At 45.2% G+C, this 24,876-nt stretch overlaps 1 protein-coding gene across 1 annotated transcript in view; it reads left to right on the top strand.

Moving 5' to 3' along the window:
- Positions 1–11,186: 11,186 nt before the first annotated feature.
- The window catches only part of galnt16 (UDP-N-acetyl-alpha-D-galactosamine:polypeptide N-acetylgalactosaminyltransferase 16), a 32,755-nt gene continuing 19,065 nt past the window's right edge, over positions 11,187–24,876 (top strand). The window contains exons 1-4 of the mRNA XM_068580988.1: positions 11,187–11,544; positions 19,515–19,696; positions 20,571–20,669; positions 20,794–20,861. Coding sequence (XP_068437089.1) covers positions 11,338–11,544; positions 19,515–19,696; positions 20,571–20,669; positions 20,794–20,861 — 556 coding nt within the window. The 5' untranslated portion in view covers positions 11,187–11,337. The remainder of the gene's footprint in view (positions 11,545–19,514; positions 19,697–20,570; positions 20,670–20,793; positions 20,862–24,876) is intronic.

Below are 24,876 nucleotides of genomic sequence, written 5' to 3' on the forward strand. Positions count from 1 at the left end.
GATGGGCGCTCTGACGAAGCCGGGTGCTCGTTCCCGAAGCCTTCGTTTTTTTTATTTTCTCTCCTCTTCCCGCCTCTCGCTGTCTCCCGCCGCTCCTGTCGCACCGCGTGAGGCCTCGGCCACCGCTCGACCCGCCACATGCGCTCTGCAGGAGTTCAGTTAAATGCCTTTCGTGACTCTGAAGATTGTACTTACAGTGAAGTCAGACGTCTGTCAGGACTGTTTTTTTTTTTCCCCGCATGTGCTGGTACTGAAGCAAAACAGCAATCGTCTTACGGTGTGATTGACAATTGTGTATTTTTATTTAAACATTTGAGGTGACTAACATTATTCATAGAGATGTTCTTTTCATTATTTAGTGTCTTTGTGAATGAATTCCACTAGAGATCGTTCACTTTTTTTATTTTGTATGACTCCCCTGTCTTATTTGTATATTTCTTTTCTTTCCACGACATTAAAAGTGTATAAAATAGAACTAATTTAAAGTGAAACTATGTAACTTTTGAGCGACAGCCGAGGAATAATTACAGAATAATTGCACAGAATTTCCCTCAATTAGATCTAAAATGAGTACATTAATCACTTATTCAATCTACAGAGACTTCATCTGCTACTGTTTTGACAATTGATTATTAATTTCAGCCTTTTTTTTCTAGGAAAAAAAATACACAGTCACTTGTTCCAGCTGTTATTCATCGTCCCAGTAAATTGAATGTTTTACATTTTAGACTGTTGATCGGATTAAATGAGCAAATTGAAGACATCACTGTGAGGCTGGACGAATGGCTTTTTATTCAACATTTTAGTGACTATAAACTACAAGTTGAGAAAATGAAAGGTCGGATAACGCATTACATGTGAGTGTTGGTCGTACAAGTGGAGATGAATCTGCTGACATGAGCCACCTTTAGCTCCTCGTCACACCTGACCAGGTAGCAGCAACTCTGTGTTTGTGTCATTTGTGTTCTCGCTCCTTTTAAAAGTCACATAGTCTCGCTTAAAGACGGCTCCCAAAATAACGTACAGCACTTTAAAACTGGACGGCCGACCTGTTTTTTCTTCATTGTCGACTCACACGTCCGCGTGACGAGAACTGGAAGCAGCGTGAGCGACGACGGACGTCTGACTGTGCGTTTCAATGGCAATAGTGTAGGAAGATGTGTCTGTTCACCGTCCTGACCGGGAGGTAATTCAAGAAGCAGGACTCCCCAGTTTCCTGTCAATGAATTCCAAGCGATGAACGATGGAGTACAGACGACTTCCACCACTCAAAACGTTTGTCTTTACAACCACCGAGTCTTGCAACGTTTGTAAGTTTCCCCACAAGCTGTAGCATTATCTTCATGGCCTGCTTCTTGAAATACCCTTCATCCCCTCACCCTCCTCTTCTGCGCTTTAAAGGTTTGCACACATTCTCTACTAAGACTGTTTCAGAATTTTTCTGTTTTTTATTTTTTATAGTGGGAACATTTGTCCCACTGTGTGTGTGAGTGTGTCTGTATGTGTGTGTGTTCGGTATTAACGGTGTTAATGACTCTTCACTGAAGTTATTTGATTTTGATACCGCGCGTCCTTCTGTTTGTCCGTTTGGCTTTAATCAGTAATAAAAGAAAAGCGTTTCCACTAATGTGTGCGTGATGTCATACTGTGGCAGATGTTCATACTGGTGCTGCTGGTTTTTACTGTACCGCTTCTTCTTTTCACTCTTTTCCATTTAGTCGGTGCCAAAGGGAGTCCTCTTGACTTGGATGTTCATAAACGACTAAAAGTAATGTCGCTGGGAAAATGGTGACAAAAATATGGAAGCCAAATAAGGCCAGAAAATAATAAAAAATAAGTAAACGGAAGGTTAAAGTTGGGAGATAATGAATAATATAAAAAGTCAAATTAATGACAAACTCAACTTGTGGAAAACTACTACAAATAGATTATAGTTTTTAAATAAAGATTTAAATTTGAGGTCAATTATCATTCATAGATATAAAGTTAAAAAATCTTGAGACCTTATTCAAGTTGTAAGGCAGTAAAAACATGTTTCCCTAATAAGTAAACATATCTTTATTAATGATTTGTCTATTTTTATGGCAGTAGTGGACTTCCGTATACGTTGAGGCATGAGCCAACTCAAATTATTTATTTTTTTAAACCGTCAGAATTCAAACACCCCTTACAGCAGCTCGGGCCCACATGCAGACTGGACTGTGAGCTCATTTAATACACTGAATTACTTAAACAAATGTGTTGTTACATTTTAGATTAAAGCACTTCCCGTATGTTCCCATAAGTGAAGACGAGTGGCCTCAACCTCACTTATCTATTCACGGTCAGTCGGCTTCCACGTCGCTCATCTGGAAGTCCTTTCTTCCTCCCGGATAGGCCCATTATCCTCGGGGGGTGGAGGGGGCAACGCACCGGAGAATAGCGTCCCCGCTAAATGGACTCCCTACTCTGAGCCGGAGCCGGCTGCAGTAACAGAATAACAACAAGGCCGAGTGCTCGGCAACGCCGTTAGTCACACTGGAGCCCCGAGAGCGCAGGCTGCCAGCGGCCTTCTGCCATTTGGGAGCCCCTCGGCTGGATCCCGATGACTCCGTCGTCTGGGCGTGATCCCGAGCCTGAGAACCCTGAAACCGGAGCCGTGGAATATTATCTGCTACCAGACACCGGAGCTTAAGGAGACCTCCGACGTGATCGCACAATCGTCCCCTGTGACTTTGAATAAGCAGTGTCCATGAGGCTGAGAGAAACTCTGAATAATTCATCATGCTCCAATTTATTGTAGCTCTCTTCTAGAGAGTGTGTGTGAGTGTGTGAGTGTGAGTGTGTGTGTGTTTGTACTGGGATGCTGTAATGTCTTGGAATGGGGCACCAGTGTGCAAATGGAAAAGATCTTCCAGTTGGACGCTGTGAGGCCAGCCGGCAGGAGTTTGCCCAGTTTGACCCCGCCCACCTCGGCTTTATGTTCTGCAACGCCGGCAGGGAGAGAACGACCTCCTGGGTGTTTATGGAGGACTTGTTTGTGTAAATACTGAGCAGATAATAATGACGATGATGATGATGATGATGACTGAGCGTAAGACGCTGAAGCCTTGGCTTGTTTGTTCAACACTGGGCGAAGGCTTCGTCGTTGCCAATGGGCCATCGCTCTGATCCAGGCTGAAACATTTTAGTTTTTTTTTTGTTGATTTCTTGACAATAATTGCACTTTCGGTCCGGACATTCTTGGTTTGCAGACGATCTGCTGACTTTTCCTCGTGCTCAACCACGAGGTTCACATTTGTGGCTTTGACTTGAAATATCTCAACATTCACAGTTCAGACCCCTCGGGGTGACCCTGACTTCTCATTTTGTTCTCTACTTTGTTTTTTGGCCAAATTCCTGCCGGACTCATTTAAATGTACATTAAAATTGTTGACTTTGTGAAGGTACACTCTTAAAAATAATGGCTCCCGAAGAGCTTAGGTCCTACCTGAAGAGCTTAGGTTCTACCCAGAACCGTTTGCTTCAGCAGAACGTTTTTTCAAGGGTTCTTTGTGGGACTTGGAGTTCCGTTTAGAACCTTTTTCAGGAAGAAAGAGTTCTTCAAGGATTGTCTGTGTTCCGGAACAAAACCCCCCAAAACAGATTGTGAACCATGATTGTTGTGGGTTCTCGATAAAACCCTTGATATACAATGTAGTTCTCTCTAGAACCCCTCGAACACTCTCAGAAGGTGGGAACGATCTGGCTAGAACCGCTAGAGAAAGTTCTGGGTGGAAAATGTTACAAAAAAATGTTCTCTGTAGAACTTATAGGGGGTTCTGAAGTGGGACCTTTTTACAGATGGTTCTAGATTTAAACCTTTATGTTGGGTGTTAAGTAGAATAATCTGAGAGGGTTCCAGGTGGAACTTTTCCCCTACAAGCCCAGAACCCTACATGGTTCTAGGTTTAGTGGAGAGAACATGGTACTTTTTAATAGATGATGGTTTGTTAGTAGAATATATAACATATTTATATATTTCATCTCTTCTTTGTTACTTTTCTTCTGTGATTCTTGAATCGTGGCCTCTGATTCTGATTCGACATCAAAACTTGACATTTACACTCGGTGTTGTCGGCCACATCTCTCATAGAAACTCTACTTTCGGGCACGTGAACGGCGAGAAACATAAAAACGTTCCACCGAACACAAAATGAACGTTTCCATCAGTGGAGATTTTCACAGTTGGAGGATTGTAGAAAAGCTTCTTTCTTCCTGGACTTATTCTCTGCTGACTGGCTTATACAATCACAGACTTAATACAAAACACACACACACACACACTGACAGCTGCTTCCTGCCGAACCACAGAAGTGTGCAGTAAAAACTGTATTATTATTATTACCCGTTATATAGACAGTAAGAGCTTTGAATCATTGTACCAAATATATTTCCCTGGGAAACGATTTCTCTATTTGTCATCTGTTCTGTTTTGCATGTTATCTTATGATTATCTTCCCCGTGTTTTATTATGTCAGTGTGTGTGTGTGTGTAAACACTGCGGCTGCCTCTTTTCTTTCCTCCTAATCCACCATGTGTCTTGTGACAACACGGCCTTCGCCGGCTCCCAGTCGGCTCGCCTTCGTCCTCCCTTCTTGACCGTCGCACGGTGTGCTTTAGCTCCCAAAGCAAACGGGCTTTTAATTTCATCGGCAAATATTCCCCTCATGGTATGCAGGTGTTGTGGTTCACCTGAGTGACGTGGCGTGGTTTAAAACGGGACAAAAGAGTCGCTGATAGCGCTTTTTGCGCAAATATCGAGTCAGTGTACTTTCCTGTTCAAGTGTCCTGCAGCTCCGCCCACCTGGTGGTGTGACTCGTAGAAAAACCAAACCACAAGCGACGCTTTGTTCCATTCAGACGTCACTCGGAAAAAAAAGCTGCATCTGCTGACTGATTAAAAGAACAGTTGTACTTATTTAAGAAGATGATGCAGCGACGCAAAGGGAGAACTGAGGCTGAGTAAAGGACGAGTGATGATGTTTGAGTCTTTTCTGGGTAGATTTTTGGTGTGGTACTTTTCTCCTTGTTGTTGGCGGTTGGCAGAAAATAGAGAACGAAAGGTCGTATTGAGTTATTTCCAGCGGGTTACACACGAGTTTGGTGTCAAAGATCGACAGCATGGAGTCTACGTGTCACATTTCGGCGTCGAGTTCCACAGAAAACGAAAGAATGAACTTCCTCCCGGACTCGTTTGCACCAACAGTCACACAGACGTGTTTAACCTGCAGGTTCCTCAACAAACCCAGCGTTTGTCCACCAAGCTCCTGTAGTTTAGCATGTTAGCCTGCTAGCCTGCTAGCAAGTACAGCTGAGGCGGATGGGTATGTCATTCATTTTGTCATGAACAAAAGTGTTGAACAAAATAATATTTCAACCCTTTAAAAGTTACTTATTAACAAGACATATTCTGGCACTTAATCCCCAGTTTTACACTTTGGTTTGTTTGCAGATTAAACAAACATGTCTTTATGCCAAGTTGATGTAAGAGAGCGGTATCAGTCGTCTTATCCAACATACAGCAAGAAAGCCAATAAACTAATTTCCCAAAATGCCAAAACATTTCTTTGAGACTCTTGAGACGTGATTACTGAACTCCTCATGCAGCCAGAAGGCGTGATCGTTGAGCCGCTGCGCTGAAGACACAGAGATATAAAGACATGCTTCATTTGCTAATGAAGACTCGTGAGGTGTGTCCGCCTCAAACTGAGCTTCACTGTTTTGAGAAGTTTCTGTGGACTTTTGATGATTTAATCGACTGTTTTAGTCCGAGTGACTTTAAACGCGTAACACTGTGACCCCGCCCCCTCCGGCCTGCAGCGAAGCAGCATGGGAAACCTGTGCTCGTTCCCGCCACATCAAGAACAGAAGCACAGATGAATTCCTGCAGCTGTGTGTGTATGTATGTGTGTGTGTGTGTGTGTGTGTGTGTGTGTGTGTGTGTGTGTGTGTGTGTGTGTGTGTGTGTGTGTGCGCGCATGTGCACGCTCTATCTGACACACAATGTTTGCATAACACACACACACACTCTCTCTCACACACACACACACACACACACACACACACACACACACACACACACACACACACAAGACTGAGCTTGTAGATCGGAGCGCCTGATGATCACTGGTTACAGCCAGGAGGCGATTGGCAGTTTCCACTATTATCATAGAGGAATTCCACACAGGCTTACAGGATTATGTGTGTGTGTGTGTGTGTGTGTGTGTGTGTGTGTGTGTGTGTGTGTGTGTGTGTGTGTGTGTGTGTGTGTGTGTGTGTGCGCACACTGAGACCTCTGTGCTTTTCTTCTCATCCTTCTGAAAGATGTGTACAAGCATACTGCGACCTCTGTTTGTCTTTGTTTTTGGCTGTTTGGAAGCAATAAAGTGTGTGTGTGTGTGTGTGTGTGTGTGTGTGTGTGTGTGTGTGTGTGTGTGTGTGTGTGTGTGTCTTTGTTCACTTTTCTGGATTCACCATTTTGGCATAGTTCTCTGAAATGCCAGAAGTAATTCTCGGCGGAACAAAGAAGCTGGTGACAGTGTACACACACACACACACACACACACACACACACACACACACACACACACACACACACACACACACACACACGCACAGAAAATACAAAAGCCTTTTTTCCTCTTACCCTTTTCCTTTGACCTCCTCAAAGACATTTTACTCACAGAATAAAGTTAATGCAGCTTATTAACATTTGAAACACTTGGAATTTTGTATTATAAAAATATATAATAAGGAACCTTTAATCACAAGTTGTCACTTAACATGCAGTTGGCTTATTACAAAGTGGGATACTCGCTGTCTTTTACTAATTACTTATCAGCATACATAGCTGCAGACTTGATGTTTATTACTGTTTATTAATGACTTTATTACTGTTCATCAATAACTTATTAACATATAACTGCAGACTTGATCTTTTTTAAGGGGGTTTTCTACAATCTGGCAACCAAAATGTTTTCCTTATCTTTGATTTTATGATTAAAAACGTATTTATATCCAATATTTTATTGATAAATCAGTAATAACTCATGTATTACCGTTAATAATCCACTATATCTTTGTAAACAGTGAGTTACAGTAAATTGGTGCCTCATGTCAGTCTGTTTGTTCTAAAGAAAAGAAAATAATCTCAACATTCTGTATTTATCATCTCGTTGCGGGCTCATTTTTGATTAAACCCGATAGCAGGCCGACGTTCTCGTCCAAGTTCCCACCCAGTACACTGAACTTTCTCCACGGCCGACGTGGGAGCGTGGAGCTTCATCTTTCCCTGAGTCTCCGCGAGGGATCGCTGACCTGAGCGATGAGGCGACGCAGCTGGAGACGCTGCATGCGGCCCTCGTTCCCTCTCTTGCACGCAGCGGTCTGGACGTAACCGAGCCAGTGAGGGGCTGCGGGTCCAGAGAGTGCAGGATTCCCCACAGAGCTGCCAGTGCCAACACCTCGCCATGACTGCTGTGCGCTTTCATCCTCCGCCCCTCCACCCCCACCCCTCCACACCCTCCTTCTCATCTCAGAGTGTGCAGAGACTTTTCCTCTCTGCTTTGGGGCGTCACTGTCTTTTCCAAAGATAACAGTGACAGCAGCGCCGCGAGAGGCGCAGCTCTGTCCGTACGAATGAAGACGGATATCTCCCAGCCTCCAGCCAGATGTGGCTCTGGCCCCGCTGACCTTCCCTCTTCTGTATACACGAGCTGGATGCTGACGGGATGGGAGGGATGCAATAGCAGCTTACATGTATAATGAGATTAACCTCCAAGTGCAGGGTTTCAGAGAGACAGCAGACGCAGAGGAGAGACCTCCGCCTGCAGCTGGTTGGACTCTTTGATTCCAGTGTGTTTGTATGTGCGGGATTAAAATAAGAGGCTCTTTTCAAACGGATGACGTTTGATATAAAAACCAGCCGCATTTTTACATCGTCATTGATAGTGAATCCGTCATTTCTGGGCCTATTCTGTTGCTTTCTGAGTCTTGAGGATGCAGAGGCAACATGTCACATGGATGTGGTGTTTTTAGCAGATATAAAAAGGCTTTTTCAGAGATAAAACATTAATACATGTCAGTATTTTCCATTGAGTTATGACCTTGTGACCTCTATGTAGCTGAGGATATATTTTCATATTTATTTCTTTACATTTTTGGTCCCATGTTGCTTCATATGTCACCTTTAGAAACAGATTTTACTTTACATCCTACTGCTTTGTACATTTTCTGTGTTTTCTATACATGACACAGGTTTTAAGTAGAATACTGGAACAATACACACACACACTCTGCAGTACACCATTGACTCGTTCATACACATTCAAACTGAATATCAAATCCCTGGGGGAACTTTTTGGATCAATCTGACGTATAATCCGCGTAATCCATGAAATCTCTCAAGATTTTTATGGGAAAGAGAAGTAGATGAGGCAATATGAATTGGGGATGTGGATAAAGTTAAAGTGGAATTCCAGCAACTTAGTATTTCATTTACATAAAGTTACATAAAGAGGAGACAGAATTATCAAAATGTAATCAGCAGCAAGACTTTTATTCCCTAAACTCCAACATCATCCTACATTTCCCATCATGCATAGTGTCTTTCATCAGATCCCCTCATGTCTTGCTCACTCCCAGACTTTAACTTATGTTAAAAAATAAAACCATGGGGTTGTCCAAAGCTGTCAAAAGAAGATTAAACAATTGGCTGAACTTAAAGATCCATCTCTTCTCACAGACCTCCTGACGATGTGACGGTTGGAAAATGATCTTCTTTACTTATAATTTAAAGCTTTAAAAGGCTCAAAATGATTCAGTTTCCTTGTTGAAGCCGCGAACCTGCATCATAACGCAAGAGAGACGGGATGTCTTTATCGTGGAGAAAATTGAAAACACGTTTATAGACGCAAGCAATGTCACAATAATAATTGTCGCCTTTTGTTTTAATTTTCTCTAATAAATTGTACTTTGTGTATTTGTATTTTCATTATGGACTTACGTATCAGTGCATTGCATCTCCTCCATGTATGTTTTCTGTAGAATAGATGAATAAATAAAAGACCGAGTGGAAAACAAGTTGAACAGACGCAGATGATGCCATTTAAAAGAAAAGTTTCACATGAAGTTCGTGTTTCATCACAAGAACTCTTCTGCGCCGCGCCGGACGCTCTCATTTAGTTTGCTCCTTTTCCTTCATGAGCATTGTTGGAGGGCGCCTGAGAGCCAAATCATCCCCATCTCCGTTATTGCTGTGTATATACTATATTAATAAAGAACTTGAAAACAATTGCCTCAACGCATCGCAGATGAATAGCTCGCGGCGCACAGCTGCAGATTGTCACGTATTGATCTCATTGTACTCGTGTTGCTGCTCCAACGGCTGGTTCTGGATCAGGTTTCTTGAGGTTTCTAAACAGGGGAAAACTTGGCACTCCTATTGCATGATGTTGTGTTGGTGGGCCCAGCTGTGTGCACACACACACACACACACACACACACACACACACACACACACACACACACACTCAGTGGAGCTGTTAGGTTGAGCTGGATGAGCTCATGCTTTGGGCTGTTTTTATGTTTCTTCCACCAGAATAAGATGAGAATATTTCAGCCTCCTCAGCTCCGTTGTGCCTCCGGGGTGTTTGCAGCTCTGCAGCCATTTACAGGCCGTTATGGATTTTTTTGGAGAGAGGGAGGGGCACGGGGGAGGTGGAGGGAGGGAGGTCCTCTTAGTCTAATGTGCTCGGACGTTTTTTTCTAACGCCTCTGATTTATTCGAACGCTGAATAAGTCATAGTTGCAGAGGTCATCTGTGCAAATCCAGAATTATCTCAGGAAGATTTGAATATTCATGACGCTGCATGATGTTCAAAGACTGCAGAGCCTTTCCTCTTTCTTCCCGATCTACTCAGCCGTGCCCGGTGAGAGCTGCAGGCCCTTAATTTAAATGTATAATTTAAAAAAATGCATCGGCAGTATAATGGGTCTTCTTATAGGAGGATACATACATTTCCATTTTGATTCTGGCTGCAGGGGGAGCACTATGGGAGGATCTAAAGGGTCAGTTCACTGAAATGGATGTTTTCTGTGGCATCGAGCCAAGCAGGTTGTGTTAGTTTCATTAGTCATGGTTTTAATATTTCTTTTTTCATTACAGAGGAGAAATCCCCAGAGGATTGTAACAGCTGCTTCTGGAGAGAGACGCTGCCATCGAGTTGTTTAATGTCATTTTTGAAAACATGATATTTAAGTAAAATGATATTCAATTGTAATGAGATGGAAGCAGAAAGCTCAGAAACAGTTCAAAACACAAGACGTGTGAAGGCATCACCTTTGACCTTTTTCACTTCACTTTCTGATTTAAATCCAATGTTCTTCTACATTATTGAAAAAGAAAGCACAATAATTCTCACTATTTCTCATTCCTGGTTGACTTTTGATCCATGAAGAAGAAGCACTAAGATCCCAAAATGTAAAGTCCGGCATTCAAAAAGTAAAGTACAGAGGGCAACAAAATCTAATAGCAGTGCCAAAAGTAAAATAATGACTTGTGCATTTACTTATATTGGACTGTATTTCAATAAGAAATCAGCCGCAATTCCATATTGTAGTAGGGCGGCTTTAACTACTTTACTTTAATCTGTAACAACGCATCATCATACATGTGTGTTGTATGTCAAATCCCCAGAATCAAAGTACCTATTTCCCTCATAAATGTAGTAAAATATCATAAAATGGAAGTACTTTAACGTAGAAGTACCTCAAAACTCTCCGTAAGTACAGTATATACATGCAGACTCGACACAAGGCGATTCAAACAAGAGGTCTTTGTCGCTTTTAAAGGGGAAAAGACGTGATGCACCTGCGTGCGAGGCTGAATTACCTCCGCTGCTGGATGCAGCTTAGACAGGGAAGCCAATGGATGGCGAGTCTAGTGTGTGCCTGTGTGTGTGTGTGTGTGTGCGTTTTCGTGTTTTCGTGTGTGTGTGTGTGTGCGTGTGTGTGTGTGTGTGTGTGTGTGTGTGTGTGTAGGAGGATGATATGCCTCGGCGCTAGGACCGTGGCTCTGTCGGTGCGCTAATCCCAGCAGCAGCAGCAGCGGCAGCAGCAGCAGCAGCAGCGAGGCAGCGGCGCTCCGGCAGCAGAGGCGGCTGTTCGCGCAGGAGATCGACGCGGATCTGTCTGCGGCTGCCTGCGACTCTACGCATCCAGCAGGGCGGGGAGGCTGCGGCACCTTGCGCGGCGCGCGGACCCGAACCAGCCCCGGCGCTCGGACTCCCCCCTGGAGCCCCTCCGTATGGGCTCACCATGCGCAGGATACGGGCCAACGCCATCGCGATTCTGACCGTCGCGTGGATCCTGGGGACGTTTTATTACCTGTGGCAGGACAACAAGCCCCAGACGTCGTCGCCGTCGTCGTCGGCGGCGCAGACCCGCGGCAGGGGGGGCCATGGGCAGAAGGTGGTGCCCGGCCGGCTGGAGATCCACCGGGACGACAGGACCATCCCGCTGATAGTGAGTGCGCGCGGCTGTGAAAAAAAAGAGAGGGGGTGGGAGGGGGGGGGGGCGAGCTGCAGGAGAGTGTGTGTTGCATGTTGATGTGCATGTGTGTGTGTGTGTGAGTGATGAGGATGGTGTTGGGTGAGGATACACAGCTGGGTGTCACAGCAGGCTTCTATGCTTTCTTTGGCAGAACACGTCCATGGCTGTAACCAGCTCATACCTCACGCTGCGCAGGCAGCCACGTCTATGTTCCAGCATTATTTCCACACACATAGGCGTATGTGTGTGTGTGTGTGTGTGTGTGTGTGTGTGTGTGTGTGTGTGTGTGTGTGTGTGTGTGTGTGTGTGTATGTTGGTCGGCGTTTCCACCAGCCCGCGAGAACCTCGAGCACACGTAAGAGGCTTTCCATAAGTCCGGTGCGTCGTGCGCACACACGCCTCGTTAACCACTGTTATATGCTGACAGCTTCTTGGATCGCACGTGTGAGGTGTAAATTTTTTTTTTTTTAAAACACAACTGCACCCCCTTTGGTTCGGCCACGGGCACGAGAGGAGTCCTCTGCTCCCCGTGTCTTGTCATTCAAGGGCTTGTTTCTGTCGGGTCAGGTCCGCCCGCCGTTGCCTTCTCGGGCGAACACAAGCGCTGGTAAATGTGTAACTGGAGGTGTGGTGGTCGTCGGGGTGTGTGGAGGTGTGTGTGGTTGCAACACAGCACAGAGACACACATGTCTGCATCTGGGTCCACGCCAGTTTAGATCAGGAGATCCACGTCTGCCTGGCTGCAGGTGGAGGGAGATGCAACACCTTTTACCTTCACCTGAGGGGAAGTGAAGAAGACTCCTGTGATGCCAGATGCTTGATGTGTCCTCAGACAGACAGTCAACAAGGATTTCAGTCATTTATCAAGCAAAACATGCATATTTGTATGTGGTTTCAGCTCATATTTGCTGCTTTTCTACTGTTTTATATCTTTTTTTTTATTGAATATGTTCCAGTTTGGACTCAAAATTGATGAGGAAATTGATCCAGACGCTCATCTGTCCACATTAACTGAACCACAATGAACAGAGCCGTTAGCCTTAGTATAAACTATGGATGCAACAAGCGATCCTTTTTTATTAGAGATGAATTGTTTTGTCTATAAAATGTCAGGAAGTGGTGAGACACGTGTGTTATAGTGTCCACAGCTCGAGGGGACGTGTTCCAATAGCTTCTTTTATTCAACGAGGACCACGAAAGTCAAACACACGAGACGTTTACTGACGTGTGTGACAAACAAAACATCACATCCTCACATTGGAGAAGCTGGAGTCATGTGTGTTGGCCATTTTTTTCTGGCTTAATCGATGAATCAACTGTAGAATCAACCTGATTTATTTTACTTGTTGAATCCAACTTTTCGGCCCGAGAGAGTCGTTGAACGTAAAAGTGAGAGAAACTTCCATTCAAATCCAATGAGAATAAGAGATTTCTTCTTCTTTTTTTGTGCACAAATAAACATAAATCAATTCTTCGCGACTTGCTGCTGAAACCAACTTGACAGACAGATGAGTAAATATATTCAACAGGAGTCACGTCCTGTTGAGGAAGCACGACACACACACACACACACACACACACACACACACACACACACTGGAGCGTCTTTCTCAGTTCGCCAGACCAATAAAATGTCGAGGATGTGTGTCAACATGTCAGGATGTTTCCCTCCCGCAGCAGCGGAACCATTAAAGGATTCACATGGATTTAATAATTCAGGGGTTAACACCAAACAGGAGTGAGCTGCTGCAGCAGTTCGGCTCCACACTCACCTCATGGTTTGATAAGAAATGGAGGAACGCAGGCCACAACAATATGCTCACAAGGTAAATGTGGGGAGCGTCGAGCAAAGGGACGCCACGTCTAATCGCAGCGCTCTTTGAACTGTGCACACTGTGGATTCCAGCGCTGCCGAGTGGAGCTCCCTCCTCCGCGGGGTCGTTGACCTTTCGCCACCGCGCTGAGATTTCCTCGCCGGCGCTCGCTCTGGTAATCTGACCCGCGGCTCTCCGGCTGCCAGCTCGGGCTCAGAGTCCAACAGTTGGACGAGAGGAGGCCGGCGCTCCAAGACTGTCGGGAGGCTTCACTGGAGGGCTTCTTCCAGCCGTCTGTCGTCCTCTCCTTTCTGCGTTCCTTCTTTTTCTGTCCCTCATTTTTAAAAAATGGCCTTTTTTTATTTCTTCATTCCTTCTTTCCATTTACTGCTGATTTGTTTTCTTTCTTTTGCCACTCTGTCCTCCCTTACTGTATTCTTTTGTATTCCTCTTTCCATCTCTCTGTCCCTCTTTGTTTGTCTTTTCTTCTGTCTTTTTATCTCCCTTCTTCCTCCTTGATGTCTTCATTTACCCCTCTTTTCCCTGCATGTCTTTTCTCCCATTCCTTCCTTCCATCCATCCACCCTTCTCTCTCTTCCATGAACCATCTGTCCTTTTCCCTTCTTTTATTCTTTCATTTCTCTATGCCTTTATTTGCATTTCTTTCCTCTATGATTCTTTCCTTCCCATCTTTTTCCCTTTCCTTCCCTCATCTTCTTCTTTATTTATTTTCTCCCCCGTCTCTGTACTTTGTGTCCCGCCCTTCTCTCTTTCTATTTCTTTCTTCATTCATCACTTTCCTCACAGTAGGACCTCCCCGCTCTCTCTCTCTGTCTATTCTCTCTCCCCCCGTCTCTCTCTCTCTTTCCCCAAAAGCCCGTTCATTAGCATCATTTGATTCACTAATGACATCATCTGTGAAATGTGTTTGCGCTGGCTCCACTTTTTCCCCCTCATTTCCTGCACTCAGTGCTCTAATTTCCCATCACAACTTTTTTTTCTTTCGGCCTCTTCTTTCTCCCTGCGGTAACAGATGGAGCGTGAACGCCGCTGTCTGTGGAACTCTATTGTAAAACTCTATTGTCTCTCTGACCCGCACATCTGCTGTCACGGCTCCCACGTCAGCTGTGGACGAGTAAACATCGGGTCACAGTTTCCCATCCAGCTCATCAGCTTGGCAGCTTGTTAAAAATCCTGCCCTGGCTTTTCCAGGACAGATCTATATATATATATACACACATACCTGTGAAGGTAATAGATCATGCTCGGTGTCTATTGTTTGCCGTTGGGCGTGACGGCTGGTTTTATTGACTTTTTCTGACGAGCCCAGCCACAATTATTTGCGTCAACACGACTCAGACCGAGAAACACGTCACAAGACAAAATTGAGTTAATTGTTTCAGTAACAAGCAGGTCTGGACAAGGACGGGCTCAGCTGTGTTTTCCATAAGGCTGTACAGTTATACACGACTGTAACACAAAGTATTAAAGCGCCTCACTGGACGAGCATTGGCACGGTAACTGTGTTGTCATTTCTTTTAGTCATTTAAGGTCGGATTCTCCTCCGTTTTTAATTATTTCACGACAATAATCATGTTTAATTGCCGTCTATAGAAACAGCGGTGGGAGACTCTTTCAAATCCTTCCACAGAAGTATAAATACACAACAGTAAACGTAGTAAAAGTCCTGCATTCATTCAAGATCCAAGATATTTTAATGCCATGTGCACATATAACAAAGTTACTTTAGCTTATTTTGCTGTGTCCAAATGAGGCACACGATATAGTAAAGCTATTGCGCAAGAATAAGGATGTGATGACAGTATTGCACAAACAGTGTATAAAGTGCACTACGCATTGCTACGAACGTACAGTGTGGTCGTGACGTGAAGTCACAAAGTCACAGCAGCCGTTCAGCTCAGTGATGTCTGAGCAGCAGAATGAACTCAAAGTGCTCGTATCTCAGCGCATCTTTGACTCTTCAATGCATTGTGTGTGTCAAGGAGGTCCGTAAATATTAGGGTGGGTTGTTTTGAAGTCCAGTTGAATGAAAGTAGAGCGTGAAAAACCTCTGAAACAAACTCCTTCACATGCAGCTTTCTCCTTCTTATCTCCACCTCAGTGGTGTTTCAGTTCACAGGGAGTGAAACATTGCTCAGGACGGCCAATGAGGTCATAAACACAGTCAGTGTTTCTCCATCTATGTGTCCGTGTCCTCTGGACGTCTGTTAGCTTTTGATTAGCCGAACAACGCCCTCGTGAAAAGTGTCTATCTGCACACTTTAATACGGTAACTTTGAGATATAGACAGTGTGTGAATAGTTCATGGATAGGACCGGGAGCCGCGGCGGAGCTTCTTCTCCCGTCTATCTGGGAGATTTGACTTGTGATTTCACTTTTAATTCCGCTTGAAGGAGCCGGCAGACGCAGACGAGCTTCATATTTAATTCAGCCGGCCGAGCCTCGACGTGCTCGCTGTTATTTCTCTCTTATTATCGGTGTCTCATATAGTGTCTTTTTTTTTTTGGGGAGCTTGAAATATTTATTCACGTTGATACTCGCGGATTACCGAGGGATGCGAGAAGCACGAGTCTTAACTATACCAAGAGCAGTGAAACTATGTATGGCTGGTGTGAAATGTGGGCTCTGGTGGAATAAATGACTTGTTTAACTGTGTTCACTGTTCACTGAGAGAGGAACTAATCACATAACTGCTGAACATGTAAAACATCATCATCGAACATGGAGGCTTCTCGGCTCATAAAGCTGTGGCCGTACTGCTCTTTGCTGCTGTCAGAAACGATCAAACTGAACAAGTTAATGCAGTAATAAATATAAGTTATCGCAGGGAGGATTGTAAGGATGCACTGGTGACTTTTGCAGGCGGAAAACTGATGTTGAAAGGACAATTTTTTGCACGCAAAAGAGTAGCCTGATCACTGGAAGCAGAATTATATTCCTTCATTGTACTGAAAGGTAAAGTTTGGAGCATGTTGGGGCTCTATTGGCATAAATACTTGTGTTTTTTTATTGATAGATAGATAAATAAATATATACTTTATTAATCCCCAAGGGGAAATGTGTCAGACTATAGCGCCCAACACTTTACAGACACCAAAAGGAATAAACTAAATAAACTAACTACACAAAATAACAGAGATGAAAGATCTATACAAAATGAAAAAAAACACATATATATAGAAAAGATACATACACAATATACACAATATATATACAGTACACAATATACACGTCCGGTTTTGTATCTACATACGAGATCCTCGTGACGGAGCGGCAGCCATGTTTCTACAGTAGCCCACAGCGGCCAAACAACTGAATTTGCGTTTGAAGTGAGCGGCGTGACGCCCTGAAGAAGCTTCATTTGAAGAAGTGACGTTTGGCTCTCCTTTATTTGCTTATTTCTCGAGTCAAGCTGAGCGCTACAACAAGCGTCCGCCGCTGCATCGGTGTGCACAGGGCGCCAGTGTGTCAACAAGCGACGTCACCAGCTGCTGCACAGGTGCACCGAAGACACCAGAAGAACTTCAGGGAACGGCCAAACCACATAGGAGGAGAACGACATCAAACCACGAGAATGATACACGCTTCTTTTTTTTGTTGTTGTTGCATTTTGCATTTTAAATTCCCCTCGACCACGAACGAGAGAATGTGTCGACATCTGCTTCCCGTCAACAGCAAGACATTCATCAAAGATCGGAGCAGGTTTTCTGCTGTGAAGGACCGAGAGAGCTGAGGAGAAGAGAGACTTTCCTCTGCAGCAGTCTGCCAAACATCAACTGCTATTTACAGAGCGGAGATAATTAGATCGGTTTTCCCACAGTGCACTGGGGTCAGCTGGTCATGTTGCTGTTATAAAAGTCATGAGTCTGTTATTATATGTGTATATACACACATATACAATAGGATATACATCCTGATGCTGGTAGAAAGTTGGTTGGCTGGTTTCTGAAAGGGACAGGCACACAAAGCATTTAATAAAAAGGAAAAATTGTATATACTGTATATATATATATATAACCTGTGAATTCTGTACCAATAAAATTGTATCGTAATCTAAATCAACACATTACATCATGATTTATTTGACTATTTTGCATTATCAGTCGAAATCCAACCCGTCAATAAAGTTATAAAGAGTAAAAAGTACAATATTTGCCTCTAAAATGTCGTGGATGGTAAATATGAAGTAGAAGCACAACTCAAAGGAAGCACAAGCTGTAAAATGTAATCGTATATATAACACCTCTTCCTTTGTGCCGGTAGCGTACCGAGAGTCTGCAGAGCTTTAGTGTGAAGGTAACACCGCGCTATCGCCATCAATCTTGCACTGCGGACATGTTTGTGTGTGAATCCTTGAAGCGTTCACGCTGCTTCCCCCGGAGAGACGGAGAATGAGGTCACTCTCACCTGGACTTAGTCAGGAGCTTTTCTTATAAATCTTCCAGCTCCACCGACCTTTAATAACGCAGCACACAACACAGAGTCATCCTTTATTTCCTTTCCTCCTCCTTCCATCTCCCTGCTTCTGCTGGATGACAGCTGCTCTCATCTTTTCATGGATTCCCTGGCTGCTTCCACCTCCCGCTCGCAGGGAATGTCCCTTAATTACTGAAGATTTTATAGACTGTGTGTTTAGTTTTGATGAGTGCCCGTCCCCCTTTTTCGCCTCGTTAGCCGCCGACACCAGTGCCCTGAATGAGAATGCAGCATTTACATTTTAATGATTTCAGCCTGATGCTTTTCTCCAGACTGGCTTTCAAACGTGAGCGCAATAGAGACGCGTGGTTTAGTTCCTCGCTGAGCGGCGTTGCAGCCGGATTGCAGAGCTGAGAACTTGTTGTACATGCGGATTGGAGATATTTCAGAGTGAATATGGAGGTGGAAGAGTTCACCGGTTTGTCTGAGGGGCTGTGGAGGCTCAGGAGGCACAGCGAGCTGTTCATTCATCTCAGGGCCGGCTTTTTGATTCCCTGCACATGTCAACGTGTCCTTGAGCAAGACATTGACCCCCACTTTGCCACAGTATGTGAGTGTGTGTGTGTCTGTGTGTGTGTCTATGATGGTTCCAGTTACCATGCATCATTTAGTTGATCAACAGGAATTTTATCAGCAACATTTTTTATAATCTGTTAGTCGTTTTAAGTCATTTATAAAGAGGAAAATACCAAATATTAAAGCTATTTTTTTTTACCTTGAAAACATTTGTTGCCTGGAGCTCGCAGTCATTTTTATATTGGATCATTGTTTAGTTTATAAAATGCCCATCCCGAGTTCCCCGTGACGTTTTCATGCTTGTCCGGCCAAAAATACAGATTTCTTTTTCTTTTTTTTTTACAGATATATAAAACCAAGAAAAACACTGGAACCAGAGTATGTTTGACCTTTTCCCTTGTAAATCACATGAAGGATTAATTCATTTTCAACATTGTGGGAGATTCATTTCCCCTCTAATTCATTGTTTCAACTCAAGGACCTTCACTGGCGTTCCACACGGCGTTCAACCACACCTCACGCGTTGCTTTCATTAGATCTTTGATTATTAGTGAAACAAGATGTCACCTTGAGCTCTTGGATAAGCTCACAGGCTTCTCTGACTGTTTTATGAACTAAACGTTTATTACAAAATAATCATTGGAAGCGGTCCTCACAAAATATACAAAATGAGCAGAAATCTCAATTGTTGAGCAAACATCAACAAGAAAAAAAGCCCCTGAAGAAATCATTCAATATCACATTTGAACAACTTGTGTTTCTACTATTAGTCTTGTTTTATATACTGAGAAAAAAAGGGTTTAAAAGAGTTAAAAGTTAAAACAGGATATAAACAAATCCCTTCATGAGGATGAGGATGCAACCGTAGATGAATAAAATGTGGCCGAAGAGCCAGTGAAGGCGTGGCGCGTTGACACCAAAAACAATGCATTATGCTGTGTTTGCACTTCTGCGTGTTTACATGAGCAACAGGGAGTGGATTTGTATTTGTCCTTTAATCCCACATTGCTCATTAAGAATCATTTAATCTGCGACATGTTTTTTTTTAAAAATGTCTATCCCGGCTCTCCCGGCAGACACGAGCACGTGAACACACCTTTGTCGTGTCCTCCGCAGGTGACCCAGCCCCCGCGGGCCGAGCAGCAGGGCCAGCTGCTGGGCGGCTTCGACGATAAGGCCTACCTGGCGGGCAAGCAGCTGAAGCCGGGGGACGACCCCTACAGGGAGCACGCCTTCAACCTGCAGGAGAGCGACCGGCTGGGCGGCGAGCGGGCCATCCGGGACACCCGACACTACAGGTGAAGCGGAGGTTAACGCCGCCGCCGCCGCCTCCTGTCTGTCCGCTTTGATCTGCCCAAGTGGATTGAGGACTAATCTGGCTTGAGCTGCACATGGGTTCGCGGTTGTTTGGAAAAATCTGTCTCTTGTATAGTTAAAGGTCGTGTTCAGGGTACAAATGAGGCGATTTTTGCCGCTGCGAGCGACGCAGGAGTGTACTCCGATGTTTTCATGGCGCCGACGGGAAGTTTCAAAGGGACACGTGCCGCTCTACGAATCAAAGATGAGCCGCTGGCTCACATGATAGCAAGATGCAGATACGGAGAGGCTCACGTTGGAGCGCCGCTTCTGCCTCCTGGTTTTCAAACAGTGGACGATGAAAGGGCTTCTTCGCCACATGTCGAGAAAATATGTCCTAATAGAAATGTCTTTGGTGGAAAACATGAAATATAGCTTAGGATTTTCAGAGGGATCTGGAGGGAGACCGACTTTAAAACGCCTCCAAAGCCTGAGTGATGTCCACGTTTCCATCTCACAGGCTTAACCTTCACTTTTCAGTTCACGAGAGTTCGCTGTAACTTGTACGCTCTCAAACGAACAGATGGCGTCCGCCAGAAAGACGAACGCAGTGACCCCGCGCTCGATGCTTAAAGCTCCCAGCAACAGGTAGCAGAACAAAGTCAAGGATGAGAAATCTGTGCAGTTGTTGCCCGGCAACTAAACATTCCCATATCCCCCGCGGCAGCGACGCTGAGGGCGACTCCGCAGGGCGCCGCCGCGTGCGTTCAAAGACCGGCCGTGGCACCTTCACACACGCGTGTGACTCCTTCAGAGACGGGCGAGCCGCCTCCTCGCCGTGTGATTAACGCGCGTCGGACATTCTTCTCCCCGCAGGTGTGCCTCTCTGAACTACGACACCGACCTGCCCTCCACCAGCATCATCATCACCTTCCACAACGAGGCTCGCTCCACTCTGCTTCGCACCATCAAAAGGTAAAAAAAAAAGAAGAAGAAAAAAAAAGGTCAAACACACAACAACAAGCACTGGAAAATGGCGGCGGTGGCGGCCCTGAGGCGTGTTTTCTGATCTCCGTGTGTCTTCGTTTCTCTCTCTCAGTGTCCTGATGCGAAGTCCTCCGTCGCTGATCCAAGAAATTATCTTGATCGATGACTTCAGCTCGGATTGTAAGTTTCTTTTGCTGGTGAAACCTGAGGTCACACTGAGGTTTTTTCTTGTAACTGTTTCTGTGAATTTTAGGAGTTTACATTTCACATTTACACAAACTTCATATGATTTGTTTTGGCTGATGTCCTAATGTTCTATATAATTTAACAGTGGATCAAATGGCGATGAGCCCCCCTCGCTTCACTGAAGGTTTTAGTGTCTTTCAGCTCTTTGTTCACTCTCACTGCTCTCATCAGTGTCATTTTATACTCTACGACCTTCTCAGCTGGTTCAGTCATCCACACAGCGACAGATGGTGAACATAGTGGAGCGTTTAGCGGCTAAAGAGACAGATATTTTCCTCTGGATTAAAAATAGGAGTGAGTATCAGACAGATGTGGCCTGTCAGACTGATTTTAGTGCACCGAGAGCATTCAGACCCTTCAGGTCCTCGTTTCTTGAACCCGACTGAGGCCCGGCGTGCCGGGAGAGTCGCGCTCGCTTGGTTCTGCTTGTGAGTTCGTCTGCTGCAAATGTCGAAGGGGATGTTCGAGTAGTCCAAAATAATGGGAAAATGCAGGGCGAGGATGATGTCGAGAGACAGGAGCGGCTTTGAAGATGAGTCACGCTGACGTCTGGTACCGCAAGACAAATCTGAGATTGAACAGGGAGGTGAGAGCTTCTGCGGGATTTTCGCCCCTTATTATGTAACTGATCGGGGAGGCTGCTGAGGGAATAAAACACATGGGCAACGAAGCATTAACAGGGAACGAGCTGGAGGTTTCCCCACCACGCTCGGTGGTTTAATTACCTTGACATTGGGAAAACAAATCAGCTAATGGCCGCATAAAGTGCGGCTTATGTTTCTATGTAGCTGACCGGGGCGGTGGATAACCGCATCATAATTATTGCCCTTTTGTCAGCATTAGGCAGCAGAACTATATGAGCTCATGCCTTACACTGTCCACAGCGCTGTCTGTAATTACCACCACATGCATCTTCTGTCTGTGGGAACTGCACGGTGACCTACATTCACTGTGCTACACACACACACACACACACACACACACACACACACACACACACACACACTGAGACACACTCTGAGGTGTCAGAGCTGGCCAGACGTCTTCACAGTAGCGTCTCTGCGGCAGAAGCAGCGGGAGCTCTATTAGCTCCCTAATTCCTTGTTTTTGAACCCACGGTGAACCGGCGGCATCGCGACGGTCGAGCCAACGCCGCCGTCTGCTCCGTGTCCTCCGGCGAGGCTTTTCAGTCACGGTTTGAAAAAAAATATATTTTCAGCATTCGTTGTCACGTGGGGGCCGTTTCAAACACAATTTCTCTGTCCGGCTTGTAAATGGACTCGTACTTGTAGAGCGCTTTTCTAGTCTTGCGACCACTCAAAGCGCTTTAACACTACACGACATCATTCATACGTTCACACGCTGATGGGAGGGGCCACCATGCAAGGTGCCACATCAGTATTATGATAATTCATACTGCGTAGGCGCAGCTACGGGGGCAATTTTAGGGTTGAGTGTCTTGCTCACGAACACATCGACATGGGCTAGCGGAGTCGGGGATCGAACCGCCGACCCTCTGATTTTTTTTAATATATGATTTATTCGTAGAAATGACAAAACAAGACTTGATAGAGCTTACAAATAAGGAGGCATAGGATAACATGTCGGACAGCCAAAGGGTGAGGATACACATGACAGCCCCCCTGCCCAACACAAATACACAATTTGATGCACAAACAGAAAAGAAAATGATAAAAGCAACCAAAACCCAACATCAACCACTGGCTGTTAAACACTTGCAGTGGCAGATAATATTGTAGAAACATATGCATAATCTCACTATCTCACCTTCTCTGACCTTCAACTCTCTCACTTTCATCCACTCACACACACACATTCATATCCACTTGCATTAATGGAGCCGACCCTCTGGTTTAAGGACGACCACTGAGCCACAACCACCAGCTTCTAGTTTTGCTGCTCTCCGGCTGAGCAAAATGAGCTTCCCGCTAAAGGCTCAACTCCTCCGCTCCCTCCAGCGCTCGCTCCCTCCCGGTGTCGCAATTTTCCAACGCTGCGTTTAATTGGAAGTCTCAGTAATCCCCACTCAGGGAAGTGAAATAAAACAGTTTGAGTTGGGCTTTTCGAAGGTCTGGGAGTCGAGCACGTTGTGAGAAACCTGAAATCACTACATGATGTGAAGGGTTACGTGTTGTTGTTTCTATGCGGCTGCACGCACACAGACGTGCCAGCTCTTTTCCAACACGCCACGTCTTAAATCCAAAACACTTTGGGCTATATTTGCCGTCATTAGCGTAGTTTTTTTCTTCTGGTTTTCTTTATTTGCAGTCCGTAAGTTAGTCATACAACTGACGATGAAGGTCAAATAGCTGAAATAATTTGTAAAATAAACACAATTAACGCATGTTACCTACCAGCTTGTACGATTACGTGTTGTCAATGTGTTTTTTGTTTTTTTTGGAGTTGCACAGTCGGTTCACAGTCAGCTGAGGCAGTCAGAGTGTGAGCTGGCCGGTCAGGATGTGACCCAGCAGGCCGGAGGAGGAGGAGGAGGAGGAAGGAGAGGAGGAGGAAGAGGAGGAGGAGGATGATGGTCAGCAGGCGGGGAGAGGGAGAGGGATCGGCCTGCCTGGGTGTAATCCTATTAAGGCTCGCCTTAATCATAAGGACACCGGCCTCAGTTTAGGACAGTGATCTTTCCCGTGAGTCCAGGCGTCAGCATGTGACTCACGCGGCCGAGGCATGAATACACAACCCGGTTCACACAACGTGCTGGCGCTACAGTGACACGCACTGTTTTGACAGTCGGTGTACAAGAAATGAAAGGTCTCTGTGGTGTTGTACTCACAGGAAATAAGTGCACAGTGAGGCACCAAATCACACCAGCCAACAAATGGGTTTTATTTGTGTTGAGAGCAGCTCTTTTATTTCTATTGTGCGTTGCGTTTTGGGACAAGAGCTCCCATTGAGAAAAAATACTTTTTATTTGTCTTTTTTTCCCCACCGCGCAAAGGTCGCATTCAAAACGTGGATAAATGGAGCACACCGTATGCTGTTGCAAGCTCACACACACACACACGCACACACACACACACACACACACACACACACACACACACACACACACACATAATCTGGCTACGTATACAACATCTGCTCAGTGGGTGTGATTGATGACTTTTTGCTCTTCTTCCCTGAGTCTTTAAACCTTCACTCCACACACACACACACATACACACAGACACACACACACACACCAGCTGTCCCCTCCATATGAGCGCCACTAAAGAACTAACACACTGCCGCTCTCAAACACACGTCCGACGTGATACAACAGCTTAAATGTGATCAAACGCGTTGGTAAACACAGCAAATTAAATCAAGGAGGATTACAACTTGTCAAGTGTGTGTGTGTCTGTCAGCACGCGGCGGGATCGATGCTGAGGGAGAGGGGGAGGGGGGGGGGGGTCTCTGCCTGATCTACCCACAATCCCTCAGCAAGGTCACACACACACACACACTCTGCTGCTAATGCTAATCCCCTCAAGGGTGCGCGTACGTGTACCTGTGTTTGTGTGTTGCTCGTCATGACGTCCATCGGTGAGCATCAACAAGAGGTCTGCGCCAGAGATCGCTCATGCAGAAAAGGGCAGTGGATGACGGGAATGAGCCGCTCGCTGGATTTGTTTACGGAAAAAGGATTTTGAATTTAATTATCCTGTGAAAAGCAGTTGTTTTGTTTGAGCAATCAGTCACTCCCAACTGATTTTTTGAGTTCACGTGTTGCTGATTATCTCCACGACTGCGACGGGCCTCTGATGGCGCAGTGTGTGAGCGTGTTGAGGTCATGTTTTATGTGGCCGTGAGTGGCTTTCACAGAGGGTATGCATCCGAGTGACAGTGTGAGACGAGGCGACGCAGGAGGTCTGCGTTCCTCGCTGTGTGTTCTGCTCTTCCACCATAACATCCCATCTCCTGTGCTCTCCTC

Source organism: Clinocottus analis, unplaced genomic scaffold (genome assembly GCF_023055335.1).
Source record: "Clinocottus analis isolate CAN_PGR_092001 unplaced genomic scaffold, fCliAna1.0.p SCAF_17, whole genome shotgun sequence".
Lineage (NCBI taxonomy): Eukaryota > Metazoa > Chordata > Actinopteri > Perciformes > Cottidae > Clinocottus > Clinocottus analis.